The sequence below is a fragment of the Musa acuminata genome, chromosome BXJ2-1 (assembly GCF_036884655.1).
Source record: "Musa acuminata AAA Group cultivar baxijiao chromosome BXJ2-1, Cavendish_Baxijiao_AAA, whole genome shotgun sequence".
Lineage (NCBI taxonomy): Eukaryota > Viridiplantae > Streptophyta > Magnoliopsida > Zingiberales > Musaceae > Musa > Musa acuminata.
Window position 1 is genome coordinate 17,967,501 of NC_088338.1, and position 19,440 is coordinate 17,986,940.

A 19,440-nucleotide genomic window follows, 5' to 3' on the forward strand; every position below is an offset into this window, starting at 1 on the left:
TAAGCTTTGAAAAGTTTGTTAAATCTCCGGTTACGTGCTTTGAGCATTGATTATCAAAATACCATCTTTTGCTCCTCGCTTTTATTTGGAGTATATCTGCAAGAAAAAATGATTTGCTTTAGGTACCCATTTAACTTTGGGTTCCTTATTTAACTTTATCTATTGCCTTCTAGCTTTAAATCACTTATAGTTCTTTTAAGAACTTAAATTAATATAAAATAATTATATTTATTAAGAGAGCATATATAAACATAGTGACTAAACTTTTAATAAAAGTTACATTTAACTTTAGGATTTGTATGACTATGCAATATAGGACTTCTTACAAACTTAGTTTTTTTATGAGTGTTACTACTCAAAAAACCTAATGCCTTCTTTTCTTGATACATAATCTTATTTAGCAAGAATTATATTAAGTGAACTATTTTTAATTTTAAATATTTCTAATATTTGTCATAGTAATATGTTTTCCTTTTTTAGTAATTTTATTACATCATTACTATCAATAGACTCCTTTAAGCAATGTTCTAGTTTTTTATTCATGGTAAGTAAGTCATTCTTTATCTTTTCCAAATCATATAATTCTAGTGATTTTTAAACTAACTCATTTTTAAGTTAAAGATTAGATGATTCTAAATATTCATATTTAGTTCAAGAAGTACAAGATGTTGACATATAGTTATTATACTTATTTTTCAATGCAACAAATTTATTAGTAAGTGCGACATAATCCCTTTTTATCATACTATATTTTTTACCAATCTTTTTAAGTTCATTATATAAATCATGAAGTGCCTCAAGTAATTCATCATGCAATAAAAAAGTTTTAGGAGAGTCAAATACCTCATCTTTGAAAGCTATTAAGGTATAATTTGTCACTTCTTCTTTATTGATTTGCTCTTCTACTTTCGATTTATTTGATTTATCTGATGTTGCTTCGAGTATTTTTTTTTTTGAGTTGATGACTTTTTTTTAATTGTGAACTCTCATTTTTGAAGTATCCCCGGCTTTTTGCACTTATAACATATAACTATATCTTTCTTGGACTTAAACTTTTATTCTTACCTTTTCGTTTTGTAAGATTTGTCTTATTTTTCCTCATGAACTTTTTTAATCTTTTTATAAGTTGTCATATCATCATCATTATCACTTAAGTTTTCACTCGAGTAATCTTCTTTGGATTTGATAATAATAGCTTTCTTTTTCTTTGAAAAGTATTTGTTTTCTTTATCATATACTTTGTATATTATTTCATAAGTTATTAAAGATCTTATGAGTTCTTCGAGAGAAAGGTTGTTCAAGTATTTAGCTTTTTGGATTATCATTACTTTTAAAACTCAACTTTTTTGAAAAGATATTCAAATTTCACACACTAATTCAATATTAGTATAGTTTTTATCAAGAGCTTTTTAATCAATTGATGTAAAATGGGTGTACATATCACTAATAGATTCACTTGGCTTCATCTAAAATAATTCATAACTATAAACTAGAAGATTAATTTTGAATTATTTAACTCTACTTGTTCCTTTGTAAATGACTTCATGTATATATCATGTATCATGTATTGTTATAAGTAGAAACTTGATTAAACTCATTTTTATCTAAAGCATAAAATAAAGTATTCATCGCTTTGGCATTTAAAGAAAATATTATCTTTTTAAAATTATTTCCTTCATCTATCTGTTTAAAAGATTTTTAAAAGCCAAACCCGATAATATTTTATAAATCAAAATTAATAGAAAGTAAGAAAATCCTTATTCATGTTTATCAATAAGTGTAATTTGTCCCATTGAATATGAGTGTATATGTGATAAAATGTTCCTTTTGATTATTTAAAAATATTATTTATTTTCTCTTGGGTGTTAATCTAAATGAGAGAACCTTACTTTGATACAAATTGTTAAGATCTTATTGATACTAAGAGGAGAGGACAGGTGAATTAGTGGTATAGCAAATTTTAATCATATTTATATCAAAAATATGATTAACCAGTGCGAGTAAAGTCAATAATAAGTAAGTAATCACAAACTAAAGTCACAAGAGAAGGAATGTAAACCGATTTATAATGGTTCAGTCTTCTCGACCTACGTTCACTCTTGATTCCTCTTCCCTTGAGGATACTAAAAATTTTGATTTGATTGCTTATGCTAATGCTAACTTTGTAGAATATAGAATAGATAGAAAAAAATACCTTTAAAACTTGTTAGTTCTTAAGTCATGTACTTGTTTCTTAATCTTTCAAAAAGTAAAACTCTATTATACTATCTATAATTGAAGTTGAATATGTCGCGGTAGGTGTATATTGTGCGTAGGTAATTTGGATGAAGAGTACTTTAAAAGATTATGAACTTTATTTAAAAAACATCCCTATAAAATGTGATAATACTAGTATAGTTTATTTGATAAAGAATCTTAATTAATACTATAGGATTAAGCACATTGGTATTAGACATCATCTTATTAGGGATCATATTAGCAATCATAATATATTTTTTGATTTTACTAACACAAAACATCAATTAGTAAATATTTTTATTAAACTACTAAGTGAGAAACAATTCGATTTTATTAAAAGAGAATTAGGTATGTTGAATATTTCAAATTCATGATTAAAGACCATTTGCTATTTGTTCTCCTATAACACTTTCTTTTTGCTAATGAATAGGGGGAGATTTATCCAAATGAATCATGATCTTTTGCTTGACTTCTCTTTGTTCATAACTTGAGATTTATTTTGTAACTCTTTTACAATCATGACTTATATGTTGGGAAATCTGGGAGTAACATCACATGCATAATAAAAAATAAAAAATAAAATCATAGATTTCTTGCATAAAAGGTTTCATCATCATGCGAAGATTGGTACATAAAAATCGTAAAATCGAAAACTGCATATATATGAAAGATGTGTTACTTAGGGAGGTATATTCCTGAAATCCTATAGATATGTCGGAGAGAATGAGAGAGGTCAACTGTTCTCCTCTCTAGCGGTGATTCACATGGTAGGAACTGCAAAGATGCTCCTTAAATTACTATACAATCCTCCTTTCCACGCACACCATGCGATCAAGAAGGGCCAGCCCTTCTTACTATTCACACACCCCAAATAGGGGCTATCGGTTGAAGAGAGGGAGAGAGGAGTATAGGAGGTGGCAGCTAAAAATGGTCTGGCCTATGACCCTTTAGTTCTCTCTTGTTTATGGAGGCCCTTGTCAAATTAACCTTAATGGATCTTGCCCTATTGGGTACTGAATCTCCATCTAACTACCAAAACCTATTGGATTAGTGGATCTTTACCCAATAATCTTTTGTAAGCTCTTATTGGATCTTATTTAATAGATCTAATAATTCAAGAGCTTATTAGATATTCAATAAGATAGAGACTCCAACGAATACCTCATATCCAAACCCCTATTCATTGCAACACCTACTATATGTGTATAACCCTCTAAGCCCAATATCAAGCTGGCTATGAGTCATACCTATCAGAACTCATTTTAGCTTAGTGAATTATTATCTCCATAATGATTCACTTGACTCATCGACTACGGACGTACTATGCCACTACGTCACAATCCCTAAACGATACAAGGGAATACAATCCGTTGGACTTATCTATCCTTAATCACTATGTATCTAGAATCCCTTATCCATCTAATATCTTAGAGACTGTATACCGTGTATAGTGCTATTAGGCCCATACAGAATTTGCTCGAGTCTCGTTCTAATCGGATTCTTTCGGAGAACTCTTTCTCTCTCAATTCGAATGACCCTAGCTCGGGATTTGTTTGAGTAAGAATATATAGAATATTCCTCTCATGATATCGAGAGTAGATGATTCTCTATCGACACTCAATAGCCCTCGTAAGGTTAGTTGTCACTCTCGATGACTAGTTGTGTTAGATCTGAAACTTTTAAGCCTATAAGTCCGGTATCAAAGAGTGGAGTACTCATACAACATATATTTGATGTCTTAAGTCTAAGAACCATATACACTACTAGGATGACAGAATCGCTGTCTAACAATAAGGTATCATCAACCATCCAGCATTCCATGAGTAAATTGATCAATAAACTCAGTATCTAATGAGCACATGCATTGTATACCTAGTATCCCCACACGAGCAACTATGAGACCAGCCACCTCCATCATATGGATGGGTATACAGCATACCGGTATATCCAGTTATCTCGATGTCTCTCTTAAGTAACCTATTACTGGGATTATTTAAGGTATATATTTAAAGGCGAATCGGTCTCATTATTATGATTTCATCATGATCTGATTCTCATTGCACAAATTCATGGATATCATAACATATACAACATGTAATATAAAGTGAAAAAAATATCAAATAAATAATAAGCAAAAAGAGTACATCATATTATACACGTCATAACTTATGTGATTGGCTTACAAGGCACCTATGACTAATATTATATACTTTATTCATTTTGTTGATAACAAAACGGGAAGAAAAAGCAACTTATATTTTGTATTGATGACTATGGGGAGAAATAGTGATTCATGCCTAGCTTATATATTGAACAAGGAGACTTATGATAGTTTTATAACTTCTTATTAGTAGTAACTCATGCCTAACTTTTATTTTAATTGAATATTTGGGCTTACAATGATAATATCAATAAGATCAAATTTATCTCAACTTGAATTCAAGACTACCATTAAAAAAATATTATTTTAAATTTAATTTCATCATATTTTTAAGATAACATATAGATAAGGGGAGTCTTATTAAGACTTCGTCTTTAATTAATTTCTTGGTGTCAATAACTTGTTTATTTTCGATGACATAATATTGAGATAAAAGGAAAAAAGTAGTACCATGATACCATGGTATTACTCCCTTATTTTTACTAATAACAAAGGGGGAGAAGTAGTAACTGATTCTTTTTGTTATTGACGAATAGGGAGAAATAGTGACTCATGCATGAATAAGGAGAATTATGATGTCTTGCTTATAATTTTTTTTGTTATTATATAACCCATATTTGATTTATGCAAATGATTTACAGTTATCTTTTGATTGACATTATTATTAATAATGGTTAACATTTGAAACTTGATTGAATATTATTTTTTGAGCTTAAATGATTGAATAATAATATCAACAATATTAAATTTCTTTTAACTTAAATTTAGTAAAGCATTTAAAACGATATATGATCATTTGAGTTCAAGCTTATCATAACATTTTAAAATAACATATAAATAGGGGAGTCAGGTTAAAACCCCATAATAATTGGTTACCATCATAAAAAAAAAAAAAGGAGATTATTGAATCTCAGATTTTGATAATAAAATCTATTGATTGATTCATTAGACTAATATGTTTTTAAGATAAGTGATGCATAAAATACTTCGATCATGTATTTGGCTTACCAAAGGGTCAACTATCGAGTAGGAGAGTCAGACATTGTATTGAGAAATTATCATGTCAAAAATTGAAAGTCGAGCCGAAAGATTGTCAACGTGTGAAAGATCGAAAGGATTAGATATTGTACCAAAAGATTATATTGTTAGGATCAAGAGCAGCACTAAGAGGGGGCGGGGTGGATTATTGCAGCGAAAAAATTACTGGTTTCAAAAGTCTTCGTTTCGATTAAACCCAATTTCGACGAAACCGTTTCGTAAAGATATTAACGTAAGGGAGCGTAGAGAAAGCAATAATAAGGTAAAGTAGTTTACAGTAAAGGTAAATTGCTCAAGACAAAATGCAAACTAGAATTTAGAATGGTTCAATTGTTGTGACCTACATCCACTTCGGATTCCTCCTCCGTCGAGGTCAGCGACGTCCACTAATGGCCTTCCTTCAATAGGCGAAGACCAACCACCGTTTAAAGCTCTTTCTCCTTTTACCGGGTTTATGAGATAACCTTATAAGCCTCACTCCTCATTCTTAGATGGTTACAAAGCTAAGAGAGGGAGTGGAGGACTCTTCTTACTTTTACAACACTTTAACACCCCAAGAATTCAATATTATGTTAACACTTTCGTGTCCTTTCATGCAGAAAAGTGTGAGGTATTTATAGGCCCAATGGCTTCAGAATTGGAGCCAAAAAATGTCATATCCCTGAATTTCGGGGTATTAGTGATATCACCGCCATTATTGGGCGGTATCATCGCCTGACACTTTACACTAGGTGGTACTACAACCTAATCTGGGTAGTACGATCGCTTGACAAAGCTCAAAGATCGAGCTCTAGCAGTACCACTGCCTAATAGGGGCGGTACTATCGCTAGCAGCATTAACTACCGACGGTACCACCGCCTAGTGGGAGACTAGGTCACTACGCAATGCCACCGTCGACCATGATTTCAAGTACTAAATGAGTTATTCAATCCGTCTCAATTCAGCCCTATTAAGGGCTCAGTTGGCCTCTAACTAAGTTATTGGGATTACCTCCCAATATTAACTCAATTTATGGACTAACTACAATAATTAAGATATTTGATAAAGCATTCTTATTCCGGTATATCAATTACTCTTCCAGCGAGCTTCCGATGATCTTCCAGCAAACTTTCGATAATCTCCTGACAATGTTTCGGCGGACTCCCGATAAGCTCCTAGACTTTATATGAACTTCTTGGCAAGTTTCGACGAGTTTCTTTAGCAAGCTCTTGGACTTCTCGGTCAGTTCCGACAGAACTTTCGACGAACCTCCGGACTTCCGACGAACTCTCGAACTCCCGATGAAGTCCTGATCTTAACTTTAGCACAACACTTACTTTATGTCTTACTGCTATCATAATTAATCCTACACACTTTTCTCAATATATAGATTAGATCAAATTATTTATAATTGATTTCATCATTAAAATCCAAGATTCAACATAGATGTCATGGGAAAATCAATATACCAGTGGAATGAGTGATATGCTAAAGGAAATGACAATATATTAAAGGTTCAGATGAAGTACCGAAAGAGTGTATAATATGCTGAAGTCTTAATCACGATCATTTTGGGTCAATTTAATTTTTTTGGTACTTTGTCCGAACCTCTAGCACATCGCTTTTTCCTCCAGCATATCATTCATTCCATCGGCATATCGACTTTTTTATGATATCCAATCTTCCAATACAATATATGATCTTTCCAACATGATAGCCAAACCTATAGCCCAAAGTTTGATCTCCTGCATATTGATTAAACCTTCAGCTTAACATCCAATTTTTAACATCATAATTTCTTAACAGAATGTCCGACTCTCCTACTCGATAGTTGGTCTTTTGATAGTCCAAATCTATGATCAAAGTTTTTACTATGCTACTTATCTGAAAAATATATTAGTCTAATAAGCTCATTAATTGATTTTATCATTAAAATTTAAAATTCAATAATAAGAGTTCCACACTTCCTACACTATTAGATAATCAAAATATGTTGTAAAAACCATCGATTATATAAGTCAACAAGGATTACTATATTCATTTTAAGTTCTTAGAACTAATATAAATCAAGATGATATTTTAAATTTCGTTTTCTTCACTGACATAAATTTTTTTTTTATTCTGGTAGATTATTGGAAGTTATTAAGGAATCCATAACAAACACCAGTTCAACCTATTTGAAACCAAACCCTAAAATGCTTGGTTTAAATCTAAGAAGAAAAGACCAAATCTAATTTCCCTCCTCAACCATTATGAAACATCTAAAAGTGTCATTATGTTTCATTTTCGATACCTAAGTTTTAAAGTTATCATATATTTAACACTAGTTTTGCTTGTCTAAAGACAAAACCTAAACATGCACCAATATAAGCTTAGCTAACCTAAGGAATGTTAGAATTTAATTTGTTCTTTCTTCCAAATCATCATGAAGATGTTCATTATATTGAAAGATGAAATAGATTGAAGGTCCTATATGAGATGGAACCAAATTAAATATTGGTACTCGAAAAATAGAAAAAAAATCTCTTAGAGAAAAGAAATTCATGATAAATATGTGATATGTCAATGGAGACTATATAAAACACATGTGATGTGCCATCGAGAGATAGAGAGTTTGAGCCATAACGAAGTTCCTCTAAGCTAAACAATAATACCTTTATTATCCTTATTGTATTATGGCTCTATCACTCTCTTTATCCTTTTAACAAAGCATGCATGACCAAATCTTATTTCCTTCAACTTAATCATCATAAAAAAAATCCAAAATTATAATCATATTTCATTTTTCAGTACCTAGGTTTTAAAATTACCATATATTTGATAATATTTTTGCTCATCTAAAGCGAAGACCTAAAACACACACATATAAATAAAGATACTTTGAGTGAAACAAGAATTCCTTATTTTATCCTTATTCTTCCATTGTATTATAGCTCTATCACTCTCTCTATCCTTTCAACATAGAATGCGACCAAATCTTATTTCCTTCAACTTAATCATCATAAAAAAAATCCAAAATTATAATCATTTTTCATTTTTCAGTACTTAGGTTTTTAAATTACCATATATTTGATGATATTTTTACTCATCTAAAGTGAAGACCTAAAACACACACATATAAAGTTGGATTATATCTAAAATGTATAGACGATACTAGTTATTATTAAAATTTAAATTATTACCATATTTCATTTTGGAGATCTACATCTTAAAATGATCATACTTCTAACACTATGTTTGCTCACCTGAAGCCAAACCCTAAAACACATATAGATATAAGTCCAGCTAGACCTTGGTTTGCATGTCCAAATCCTATTCCTAACTTGAGCTAATCATCATTATAAATCCATAATCATTGTAATATTTTATTTTCAATATCTATGTTGTAAAATTATTCAGCCACAATCGTAGCTTTCAAGATCATATCTGCCTCCAACTAGAAACAACAAGATCAATCATCCGTTCCTTCTACTAACAAGATGAAATCGACCCCACACTCCAATTAAGAATTTGTGTCTTCTTTTCTTGTCAACTTCATGTCCTAAAATCCCTTGTTTTCTTCCATCCTCTTCATTCAAAACATCATGCTTACTGCTAAGATTTAGATGTGTCTTGATGTCATCTCTCGTACCATCTCATGAGCTTTCATTTAATCGACAACCATTGGATGGGGAAAAAGAACATGCACAAATCGAATAATATGTTTCTTGAATTGTGCCATTTATCGTGTCATTCTTCGGTCCTCCAAAACATTATCCAATATTCATTAACGTCATGAAAATTTTGACACAAAAGAGTGCATAAATTGGACTTTAATTTTAATTCGTCATTAATTTCTTGGACTATTTAAACATGCATTATTGAGAATTGCGTCATTTTCGAGTTCTAAAACCAAAAAAAATTTCCGTGGATGTCGTGCACGCAACAAAATCCATGATAAGATGATTATGCTTTGTAGTGTGTGACATGAATAATTGATCTAATGATTGAGAATGAGCTCATACATTGACCTACCATAAGTTTCAAGTTGACCTAATGATTTCATTGAATGATGGCCAATTGATGGTTTAATATGAGCTTGGAAGATCGATATGATAGAATCAATGATACTTGGGACATATTTATAATAGAATTTGGACTATCATATCACATAAATTCGATTAAAATCGAAATCGAATCGGATCCAATCTTTAACAAATTGCTGGTTTAATAACTCATTGATCATGTGATGGTTGTGGAATCATGTTAGAGTTAATCTATGTATATTATGATAGAGGTAATATTCGTTGCCCTATCAAAACTTCATATGCGGATAACAACCAGATAGAAACATTAAAACACCACTTTATCACACATTACAATAGAAATTAGAAAATATTCTTTATATATAAAAATATTCACAAATGATTAGGAAATATAAACAAGAATCCTTTAGACAATGATGCTTGTATATTTCTTTTTTTTTTTTAATCTTATCTCTAGGATCTATTTCGATCGATTTAAGCATTGGTGAGATCGTGTCGAAAGCACATTCGCACATTAAATAATAATCTTAGGAATCCGATTGACTAGTGATCTTTTCTCTCTTCTTGATATTTATTTATGCTAATAGACAATTATTGTTTTGAGCTTAGGTACAAAATGAGGATCGAATCATATTATCTCCATAATTTATATTATTAATAATGATTAGAGTTTTTTTATATAGTGATTAAGTGACGAAGATGAAATTTGAATCCGTATTGTCAAAAAAAATTTATCAACTAAACTAGCTAACATCTTTAATAATAATTAAAATTATATTATAACTTTGTGGCATATCTTATTTGAGCGAATAAAATTATATTACAGCTGGTCTCATAATCATCTCGTTGATTTGATCACATGGTGGGCTTAAGCAAACAAATCACAACCACAAATATGTTGTGTACGATATGCGTCTACTCTCAAGAATGGTCCAAACAAGGAGCCGTGTATCGGTTGTGGACGGCCATGATTTAGAGAGGGTGACGAAAGCCGACCTCCAAAGCAATCTCTCTCTCTCTCTCTCTCTCTCTCTCTCTTTCTATTGGCCATCAACAGTTGCATCCGCGTGAAGCAGCCAACACATCAAGAGGATGATGTCTCGTTGGCTACATAATATATCATTTATGTACACACGATTTAATGATGGACGTATATATCGACTGGCCAATATAAAACACAGGAGGAGAGGATACGAAGTGTTGGTGGATAGCACGTGGGAGAATCATCCATCATCCATCATCATGTAGTGTCTGATATGGCTTCTGTGGTACCATCATGAGAAGATTACGTGTCAACGTGGAGTTCCCATCTTTCCAACCTTGGATTCCTTCTACACGTACCCATCTCGGCATTCTTAGCCAAACAACTGTTCCATGCTTTACATATATTCTTTTTATTATGTTTCCTTTGATAACAAGAGATATTAATATAACTTATTTATTTGTATAGAGAGACAAAAATCTCATACACCAATAAACAAATAACAAGCAAGAAAGGTGATAGAAAATTTACATAATTTACTACATAAGTTCATGAAGAAAATAAAATTTTGACTATACGAGAAACATAAATATAAGTAATATTTTACTTGAACTAATTCAAACTTAAATCTAAAACCCTAAGAAATAATCAAAACTCTTTTCGAGTTTGAATTTTTAATCCTAATCTTAAATAATTTAAATCTAATTAGGATACAAAGGAGAGAATTAAATGTTTGGGCTCTCTTTATTGCCATCATTCTTGTTCTTTCTTTCTTCTTCCACGAACATTTCCTTACTATTAATCATTCGAAAATAAGAAGAAAAATGAATTAAAGTTGGAAATTTAGCAACGTGAGAGACTTTCATTTCCCACAGAGCACTGAATAATTAACATTTTATTAGTACAAAGAATACTTTAAGGAGTCTGCTGGGAGAGACAAGAAGAAAAAGCTGATAGAAGTGAGAACTAAGAAGTTGTCTTTGACTGCCTGCTTCGATCAGATATGTTGCATCCAGGAATTGTCGGGCTTCATGATTAGTGGTCAAAACACTTCTTTGACCGAAGGAGATAGAGCGAGATGAGAAGGTGGTGGCACCCGGGCATTAGGGTTTGGACAAGTTGGACCATCGACTTTGCTTGTCTTCTCCCAATTCCGATACATGAGTCAGCTAAGAAATTGATGTTGTTGTTGTCCAACAAATCAGTACAGTTTGTGAGTTGCCATTTTTGTTCTCTTTCCCACATACAAATCCCCAGATTATCATAAAAATTCAATTATTTATAGTTGGCTATGAATTTTTTCCATCATTTAACTATGAACTAAATCAATGCTAATATAACTTGTCTAAGTGTAGGATATTTCACTTCCTAATTAATGTTCATAATGAACATGGAAGACTTTCTGTCTTCTTCCAACACTGTTGTGTTTTAATTCTACAACGCATGGTGTGGGGGTAAGATCTGTCACTTGTCCTTGGAAGTAATTAGCCTGTCGCCACTACGTGTGTTTGACTCAAAGGTTCTTTAGATTTGATATCAAGAATTTTGAGAGTCAAATCTTTTGAATGATTTGGTTGTTTGAACTGAGTTTCATTACACCACACATGGATGATTTTAGAATATAAGAAAGAAGAAGAAGTGGAAAATTAGGAAACACCTTCCCATCCCAATAACTCTAATTCACCTCATTCTATCTCAATTAAAAGGACACTTAAAAAAAGATTATATTCGAGATTAAGAGCATCAATAAAGACAACAAAAGAAAATTGGTGATGATAAATCCTCCTTTACTTGCGTGATAAATATAATAGAAAATAGAAATTTTAGCTATCACTTCTTATCAAAATTTTACACAAGTATTGGCACTTCATGTAGGGAGTCCTACACCTGTTGAGAGCAAGCTACGTTGACATGAATATTGATAGCAGCCACATGCACTCTTCTCCTCATTTGTCCTTATTAATAAATAGCCAACCATTTTCAAGCTCACCTCGTCCTCTCTTTTTTTTTTTCATACAAGATAAAAGCCTGAGAACATTAAATAATAATAATGATAATAATAAAGTTTTAGGTTTTTAATATACATATATGACTGTAACAAAGCTTTCCGCGTTACGTAACAGTAAGAGCGTTAACGCCATGAATGTAAGTAGATTGCATCCGGAAGTTTCATTGTGTTTTCCATATGCCACGTGGCACGATATGGAGGGAATTGCAGCTACGCTTTTCTGACATCGATGTGGGAACCGACGGTGTTGATCCGACCTTCCTCATTCACTCGACTCGCACGTGGGGCTCAGCTACTAGTGCCACCTGGACCCTGCCGACACTGCTCTGCAGTGTAGTGCTTTGCCAGGTTTCCTCTGGATGTCCCGTGGGACCCGCAGGGTACTGCAAACCAACGCGGTGGCCGGGAACGCCACCGCCTCGTGCCTATATAAACGCACCCTCACCGTATACCCTCCCCTGCGCTGAGCTCTCTCTTCCCCTGCCGCAGCCTTCTTCTACCCTTCTCCTCCTCTCTCTTTCGTCCTGTTCTACTAGGTTTAAGCTACTAGTCTTTTGGTACTCATGGGGAATGCGGACGGTGTGCTTCCCGGGACGGAGTTCGGCCACCGCGTGCCGGTGCCGCCGTCACGGCCATTCCTCGATACCTTCAGGGCCAACCTGAAGGAGACCTTCTTCCCCGACGACCCCCTCCGGCAGTTCAGGAACGAAAGCGGCCCGCGACGAGTGATCCTGGGGTTGAAATACTTCCTGCCCATCCTCGACTGGGCCCCCAGCTACAGCCTCAGCCTCTTCAAGTCCGATCTCATCGCAGGGGCCACCATTGCCAGCCTCGCCATCCCGCAAGGCATCAGCTACGCCAAACTCGCCAATCTGCCCCCGATTATTGGGCTCTGTGAGTGCCATCGCTTGTTCCCGCAAGATACGCGCCGCCTATGGCTCGGTGAACGAAGTGAGTACATGTTCCTGCAGATTCAAGCTTCGTGCCGCCGTTGGTGTACGCCATGATGGGGAGCTCGCGGGATCTCGCGGTGGGGACGGTGGCCGTGGCGTCGCTATTGATCGGGTCGATGTTGGCGGACGAAGTCTCGCCGACGCAGGAGCCAGCATTGTATCTGCACTTGGCCTTCACAGCGACCTTCTTCGCTGGGCTCTTTCAAGCGGCCTTGGGGCTGTTGAGGTAGGTTTACTGATGTCCAATGCTTACTGAGACTTGGAAGGTGGTAGCAAAGAAGAGATTAGGTGAAGCAGGTTGAAGCTTTCGGAGGAGGAAGCGGGTAACTTCTGTGGGACGAAAGGAAATAGGTTTGGCTGCCGGAGTGAGCAGACAAGGACAGTAAGGCACGTGGCCCCACGTTCTTCTTATTGCCTACAGAGTGACTTGTTATCTTGGGTTGGCCTGTCACTGGTGTAGGCTTTAGATAAGCATGCTAGCTTCTAGAAATATATTTTTCTAGAAGACGAATGCTTTAGCATTCTTCGGCACATTCTGTGTTTAGAAGACGAATGCTTTAGCATTTTTCTAGAAGACGAATATATATATATATATATATATATATATATTCTTCTTTGTGGAAGAAGAGTATTAGGTTAATCTATAGATCTTCTAAATGTGCAGGCTTGGCTTCATAGTGGACTTCTTGTCACATGCAACCATAGTGGGATTCATGGCAGGAGCTGCCACAGTGGTGTGCCTGCAGCAGCTAAAAGGGATGCTGGGCCTGGAACACTTCACCACTGCCACTGACCTGGTCTCTGTCCTCAAGTCAGTTTTCACACAAGTTCACCAGGTTCACTCCCTTCCCAGACCGTGATAGTTCAGTTTACTTCCTCTTACATGATTCCAAAGAGCACAAGATTGGGTTACTGAATGCCTCTTGCATTCATTCCGGTCGTTAAAACACAAAGAAGCTGTCATCATCTTGTGATAATTCTTATTGATTCTGATGGAACCTCAATGTTTCTGATGGGTTCCACCTTTGGACTCTCTCTAATAATTGTTGGTGGTCGTGGCTTCTTCTTGTTCCTGCAGTGGAGATGGGAAAGTGCTGTTCTCGGATGTTGCTTCCTCTTCTTCCTTCTCCTGACTCGCTTCTTTGTAAGTAAACACTCCTACATGACTCTGTTAAGCATGTGAAATAGGAACTTATATATCTACCAACAAGCATCTTTGTCAAGCAAATTGATCTAGTAATCATCGAAACCTTTCTTGTCTAAGTGACTGCAAATTCCCAGAGGACAACTCACGGATGACATCCATTTCCATTGATGGCTTTGCAAATTATTGCACCAGCTGTCATCATCAGGAAATCCAGAGAAGAACCTTGTCTCTTTGTTCTTGTCCACTGCCTTCCCCGTCTACACCAGTTCTTAGCTAAACTTGCACGCAACTGGAGGATTCGGACTGCAGTTTGACTTGGCTCCTTCCGATCCTTCCCTTTTTGTTGCTTGAGCAAGTTACTAATCTCAACTTTCTTTTGCTGAGAATGCATGGCTTTGTCGGATGCGTTTCTTGTCCTTTGACTCTGTGCCCAGTTTCATTGGTTGGTGTACCAAATGGAGTTAATCTGGGCCAAGTTTTACGAGATTCCATTGAGTTGAGGTAATCATCATGTAATCTGAATCAAAATCTCCATTTGATCATTGAGCAGAGTAAAAGGCGGCCCAGGTTCTTCTGGGTCTCTGCAGCTGCCCCTTTGACTTCTGTGATACTGGGAACGCTGCTGGTATTCCTCACTCATGCAGAAAACCATGGAGTCCAAGTGGTGAGCCCTCTTTCTCCAATCTCAGCCATCCATCTGGTTTCTACTGTAGCACTGTCTTCAATCGTACGATGGCACCTAATCTGCAGATCGGATACCTGAAGAAGGGCCTAAATCCGCCGTCGGCGACTAGCTTAATCTTCACGGCGCCGTATCTCACCGTGGCGCTGAAGACCGGCGTCGTCACCGGCATCGTCGCCCTCGCCGTAAGCCTTCTTCTTCTCGCAGATAGATAATTAGACATAACTGCCTGTCGAGTTCAGACACTTGATCTGTGCTGGTCATTGCTTGGGATCACAGGAAGGCATTGCGGTAGGGAGGAGCTTCGCCATGTTCAAGAACTACCACATCGATGGCAACAAGGAGATGATAGCTTTCGGAACGATGAACATTGTTGGATCCTTGACATCATGCTATCTCACAACTGGTACGTTTTGTTCCCTCGAGGTCGATGTGGTTATCGAGCTCGTCTCAGCTAGCTGAAGCTGATTCTGGTGCATCTGGCAGGGCCGTTCTCGAGGTCGGCGGTGAACTACAACGCCGGGTGCAAGACGGCGATGTCGAACGTGGTGATGGCGGCGGCGGTGATGATCACCCTGCTGTTCCTGACGCCGCTGTTCCACTACACCCCCCTGGTCGTCCTCTCTGCCATCATCATGGCCGCCATGCTCGGCCTGGTCGACTACGAGGCGGCGATCCATCTGTGGCACGTCGACAAGGTCGACTTCTGCGTCTGCCTCGCGGCTTTCCTCGGCGTCGTCTTCGGCAGCGTCGAGATCGGACTCGTCATCGCAGTACGATATACATCTTCATGACGCCAACTTGCATGCGATCGATAGCAAGTAGCTCCAACCATTGCTTGCTTGGTTGCAGGTGTCCATCTCCATACTGAGAGTCCTACTGTTCGTCTCAAGGCCGCGGACGACCGTGCTCGGCAAGGTTCCAAACTCCTCGGCCTACCGGCGGGTTGACCAGTATCCGGTGGCACAGACTGTTCCCGGCGTCCTCATCCTCCGCATCGACGCTCCCATCTACTTCACCAACGCCAGCTACTTGAGAGAGAGGTCAGTACACCAAACAAGCCTCGCTACGTTGTTCTGCTGAAGGTAAAGAAGAAGATGCTGAAGTGCTGATGTTTGCTTGTCAGGATATCGAGGTGGATCGAAGAGGAGAACGACAGCTCCAAGGGAGAGACCAGCTTACAATATCTGATACTGGACATGGGTGGTAAGCTTCAATCCTGTTTCTTATTCTCCTGCTGTCAACAATCTCGATATGACTGCGGCTTCTTGCAGCTGTTGGCAGCATCGACACCAGCGGAATCAGCATGCTGGACGAGGTCAAGAAGATCATCGACAGGAGAAGCATCAAGGTAGGAAGCTTCTGCGGATCCTCACTGTTGCTGCATCATCGAGGTAGGAAGCTTCTGCTAATCTGATGGTTTTCATGGTGACCAGCTTGTGTTGGCGAACCCCGGGAGTGAGGTGATGAAGAAGATGAACTCGTCGAAGATCCTTGAAGCCATAGGCCATGAGTGGGTGTTCCTCACCGTAGCCGACGCCGTTGCTGCATGCAACTTCATGCTGCATACGTGCAAGCCAGGGGCCACAGCCAATGACAATGGAGCCTGCGAAGCCGTGGTTTAAGCAGTAAGAACAGCTGCAGATCGTAGCAAGATAGAGATAGTGTGCAGGATAAAGATTGGCATGCGAGAATGTGAGAATGGCATCATGCTACTATTAATATATTTTTTTCCCGATCTCCCCAAGGAAGAACCATTGTAGTGTCCTGTTCCATAGGAGCGATGGCAAATCTGGCATCGACTCTTTTGCGTGATCATTGGAGGAGTATATATATAATATAACAACATGCATGCCTCTTCACACAAATCCCTGCTGACTTCAACAAGAGCAATTATGTTATGCAATTGCAGAATTGGCATTGACAGAAGAAGGACAAAGAAACAGAAGAAAAAGAGCAAGTGGGATCAGTTCATAATGTACCTGATATTTCCAAGTATTCCGTCATGAAAACACCACCTATTCTTCCCCAATAAGAAGTGAAGCCAAGCAGTAGAAGACCACGGGAAACAGAAGCTGGCAACTCATTCTATAACCAGAATCAAGATTTCAAGACACTGAAGGACCACATAAAAGTGATGCAACACTAACATGTTAATGTCTCTGCACTTGTCACCAAGCTTATGCCAAACAGCAACCTCTTGCTGAAATTATGCTCTCAGAGCAATGGTTTCAGCATCAATGGCAAACCCATCTTGTCCCAAGTCCAGCAACTCCAATATAAGATAAAAAGCTAATCATTATGTAACAAAGACCTCAGAATTATCAACATTGCATGACTGAGAGATGCATCTGGAGACTGCTCGGCCCCATCTTATAAAAGAATTCCACTCAACAAAAAGCTTCTCACTCTGTAATTGATCTAAGATACTTCTGCTAACTTTATTAAAAACAATCACAAATAAAGAATAGTCTCATGCAAACAACAAACATAAAGGTGATACTTCCCCCTTAAAGGTGATATTATCAACATTGTATGACTGAGAGATGCATCTGGAGACAGTGCGGCCCCACCTATACAAGATTTCCACTCAACGAAAACCTTCTCTCTCTGTAATTGATCTAAGATACTTGTTCTAATTTTATTTAAAAAATCACAAATGAAGAATAATTTTATGGAGATAATAGAGGTGGTATTCCCTTCTTGGAGCTGGTAGATAAGGTAAAATCTTCTGTTTGACATGTATGAAGAACCTGTGGCCATTGTGTCTTTATGTACAGCTCAAGATACATGGAGTCATTAGTTAAGCTGGCATTGACATGTCAGACAAGATTTAATAGACCATTTAGGAACTCGGATGCATTAGAATTTCTGGTCGATTATGGATGACAGGAGGTTTTAAATAAAAACTTCAATCCATTTAAATATGATGTGCTAATATGGCTTTCTTAGGAGCAGCATGTACTCCATCAAAGCATGGGGATACTGACATCTCAGTTCATCTCAGTCATGGCCAATCATGGAGATTAAAACCACTAATGCTGCATAGATTTGGCAATTATTGTTACTTCAACAAAATGGATTAAACTATGTAGAACAAAAGTAATGGTATGACTACTCCTTGTGTCAACAATCAAAACTTTTGATGAGATCAACCAGGATAAGTATGAAAAAGAAGTTGACAATGGTCCTAATTGCCATATGTAAAATGGATTTGCAAAATATTGCCATACCATGATAGTTTTTGTTAGAATCGGTGTGAAATAAACGTAATGAAATATCCACAATAAAGGTTCGTTCTCTTCGGTAAAAAAATTATCATGGGAAGCTGTTGCTAGTTGTCCATATTAAATAAATATTTTTAGCCAATATAAATCAAGTAGGAAGTAAACAGAAAAAAAAAACTGCAGGGTTTTCTAAATTAGAATAAATTAGACGGTGATACTCGTAGCATATGATTGATAAAGTGATAGAATGAATAGTGAAATTGTAAAGGTAGAGAGAAAGCACATATCAATTAGTGTCATATAATATCTATTTATACATAGTGAAAGAGAGGATTTTTTTCAATTGAGCAGCGAGATTTCCTCATGCAGTTGAGGAAATCTCTCATCTACTATGCAGTTGAGGAAATCTTTTTGTTATCGTGCCCCTGCAAGATCGAGCTCCTGTCAAGAATATCGATCTTGGACCGATGCAACAAATATAGTTTGCAGGCTAACGACTTCATAAGTGAGTTTGCTAGTTGATCAGCCGTATGAACATGAGAGACATGAAGTTGACATCTGACAACTTGATCTCGCATGAAATGAAAGTCGATGACAATGTATTTCATGCATGAGTGGAATACTAGATTGACGTATAGGTAGGTAGCTCCAACATTATCATAATATATTGTAGGAGTAAAGGTAGAGGTGACTTTGAGTTCCTTAAAGAGATTTGTAACCCAATTGAGTTCAGCAACAGTGGTAGCGATGACACGATATTCAGCTTCAGTTGTAGACTGGGCGACTATTTTTTGCTTCTTTCTTAGAACTCCAACTGATTATATTAGACCCAAGAAAGATGACATACCCTGAGATAGAGGTGCGATCATCAAAGTTTCCCACCCAATCAGCATCAGCAAAGGCATGGAAATGAAGTGGAGTGTGTTTGTGGAGAAAGAGACCATAATTAAGGGGCCCTTTAAGATATCACAAAATTCATTTAACCACATAATAATGCAT

General features: G+C 36.5%; 1 protein-coding gene across 1 annotated transcript; it reads left to right on the plus strand.

Moving 5' to 3' along the window:
- Positions 1-12,886: 12,886 nt before the first annotated feature.
- On the plus strand, positions 12,887-16,989 carry LOC135599040 (sulfate transporter 3.1-like). The gene is made up of 12 exons (XM_065093699.1): positions 12,887-13,326; positions 13,404-13,611; positions 14,050-14,221; positions 14,464-14,529; positions 15,083-15,196; positions 15,283-15,399; positions 15,494-15,620; positions 15,701-15,987; positions 16,067-16,257; positions 16,341-16,420; positions 16,489-16,565; positions 16,651-16,989. Exons 1-12 carry the CDS (start codon positions 12,996-12,998, stop codon positions 16,837-16,839), a joined length of 1,959 nt encoding a protein of 652 aa, XP_064949771.1. The 5' UTR covers positions 12,887-12,995; the 3' UTR covers positions 16,840-16,989.
- The last annotated feature ends 2,451 nt before the right edge of the window (positions 16,990-19,440 follow it).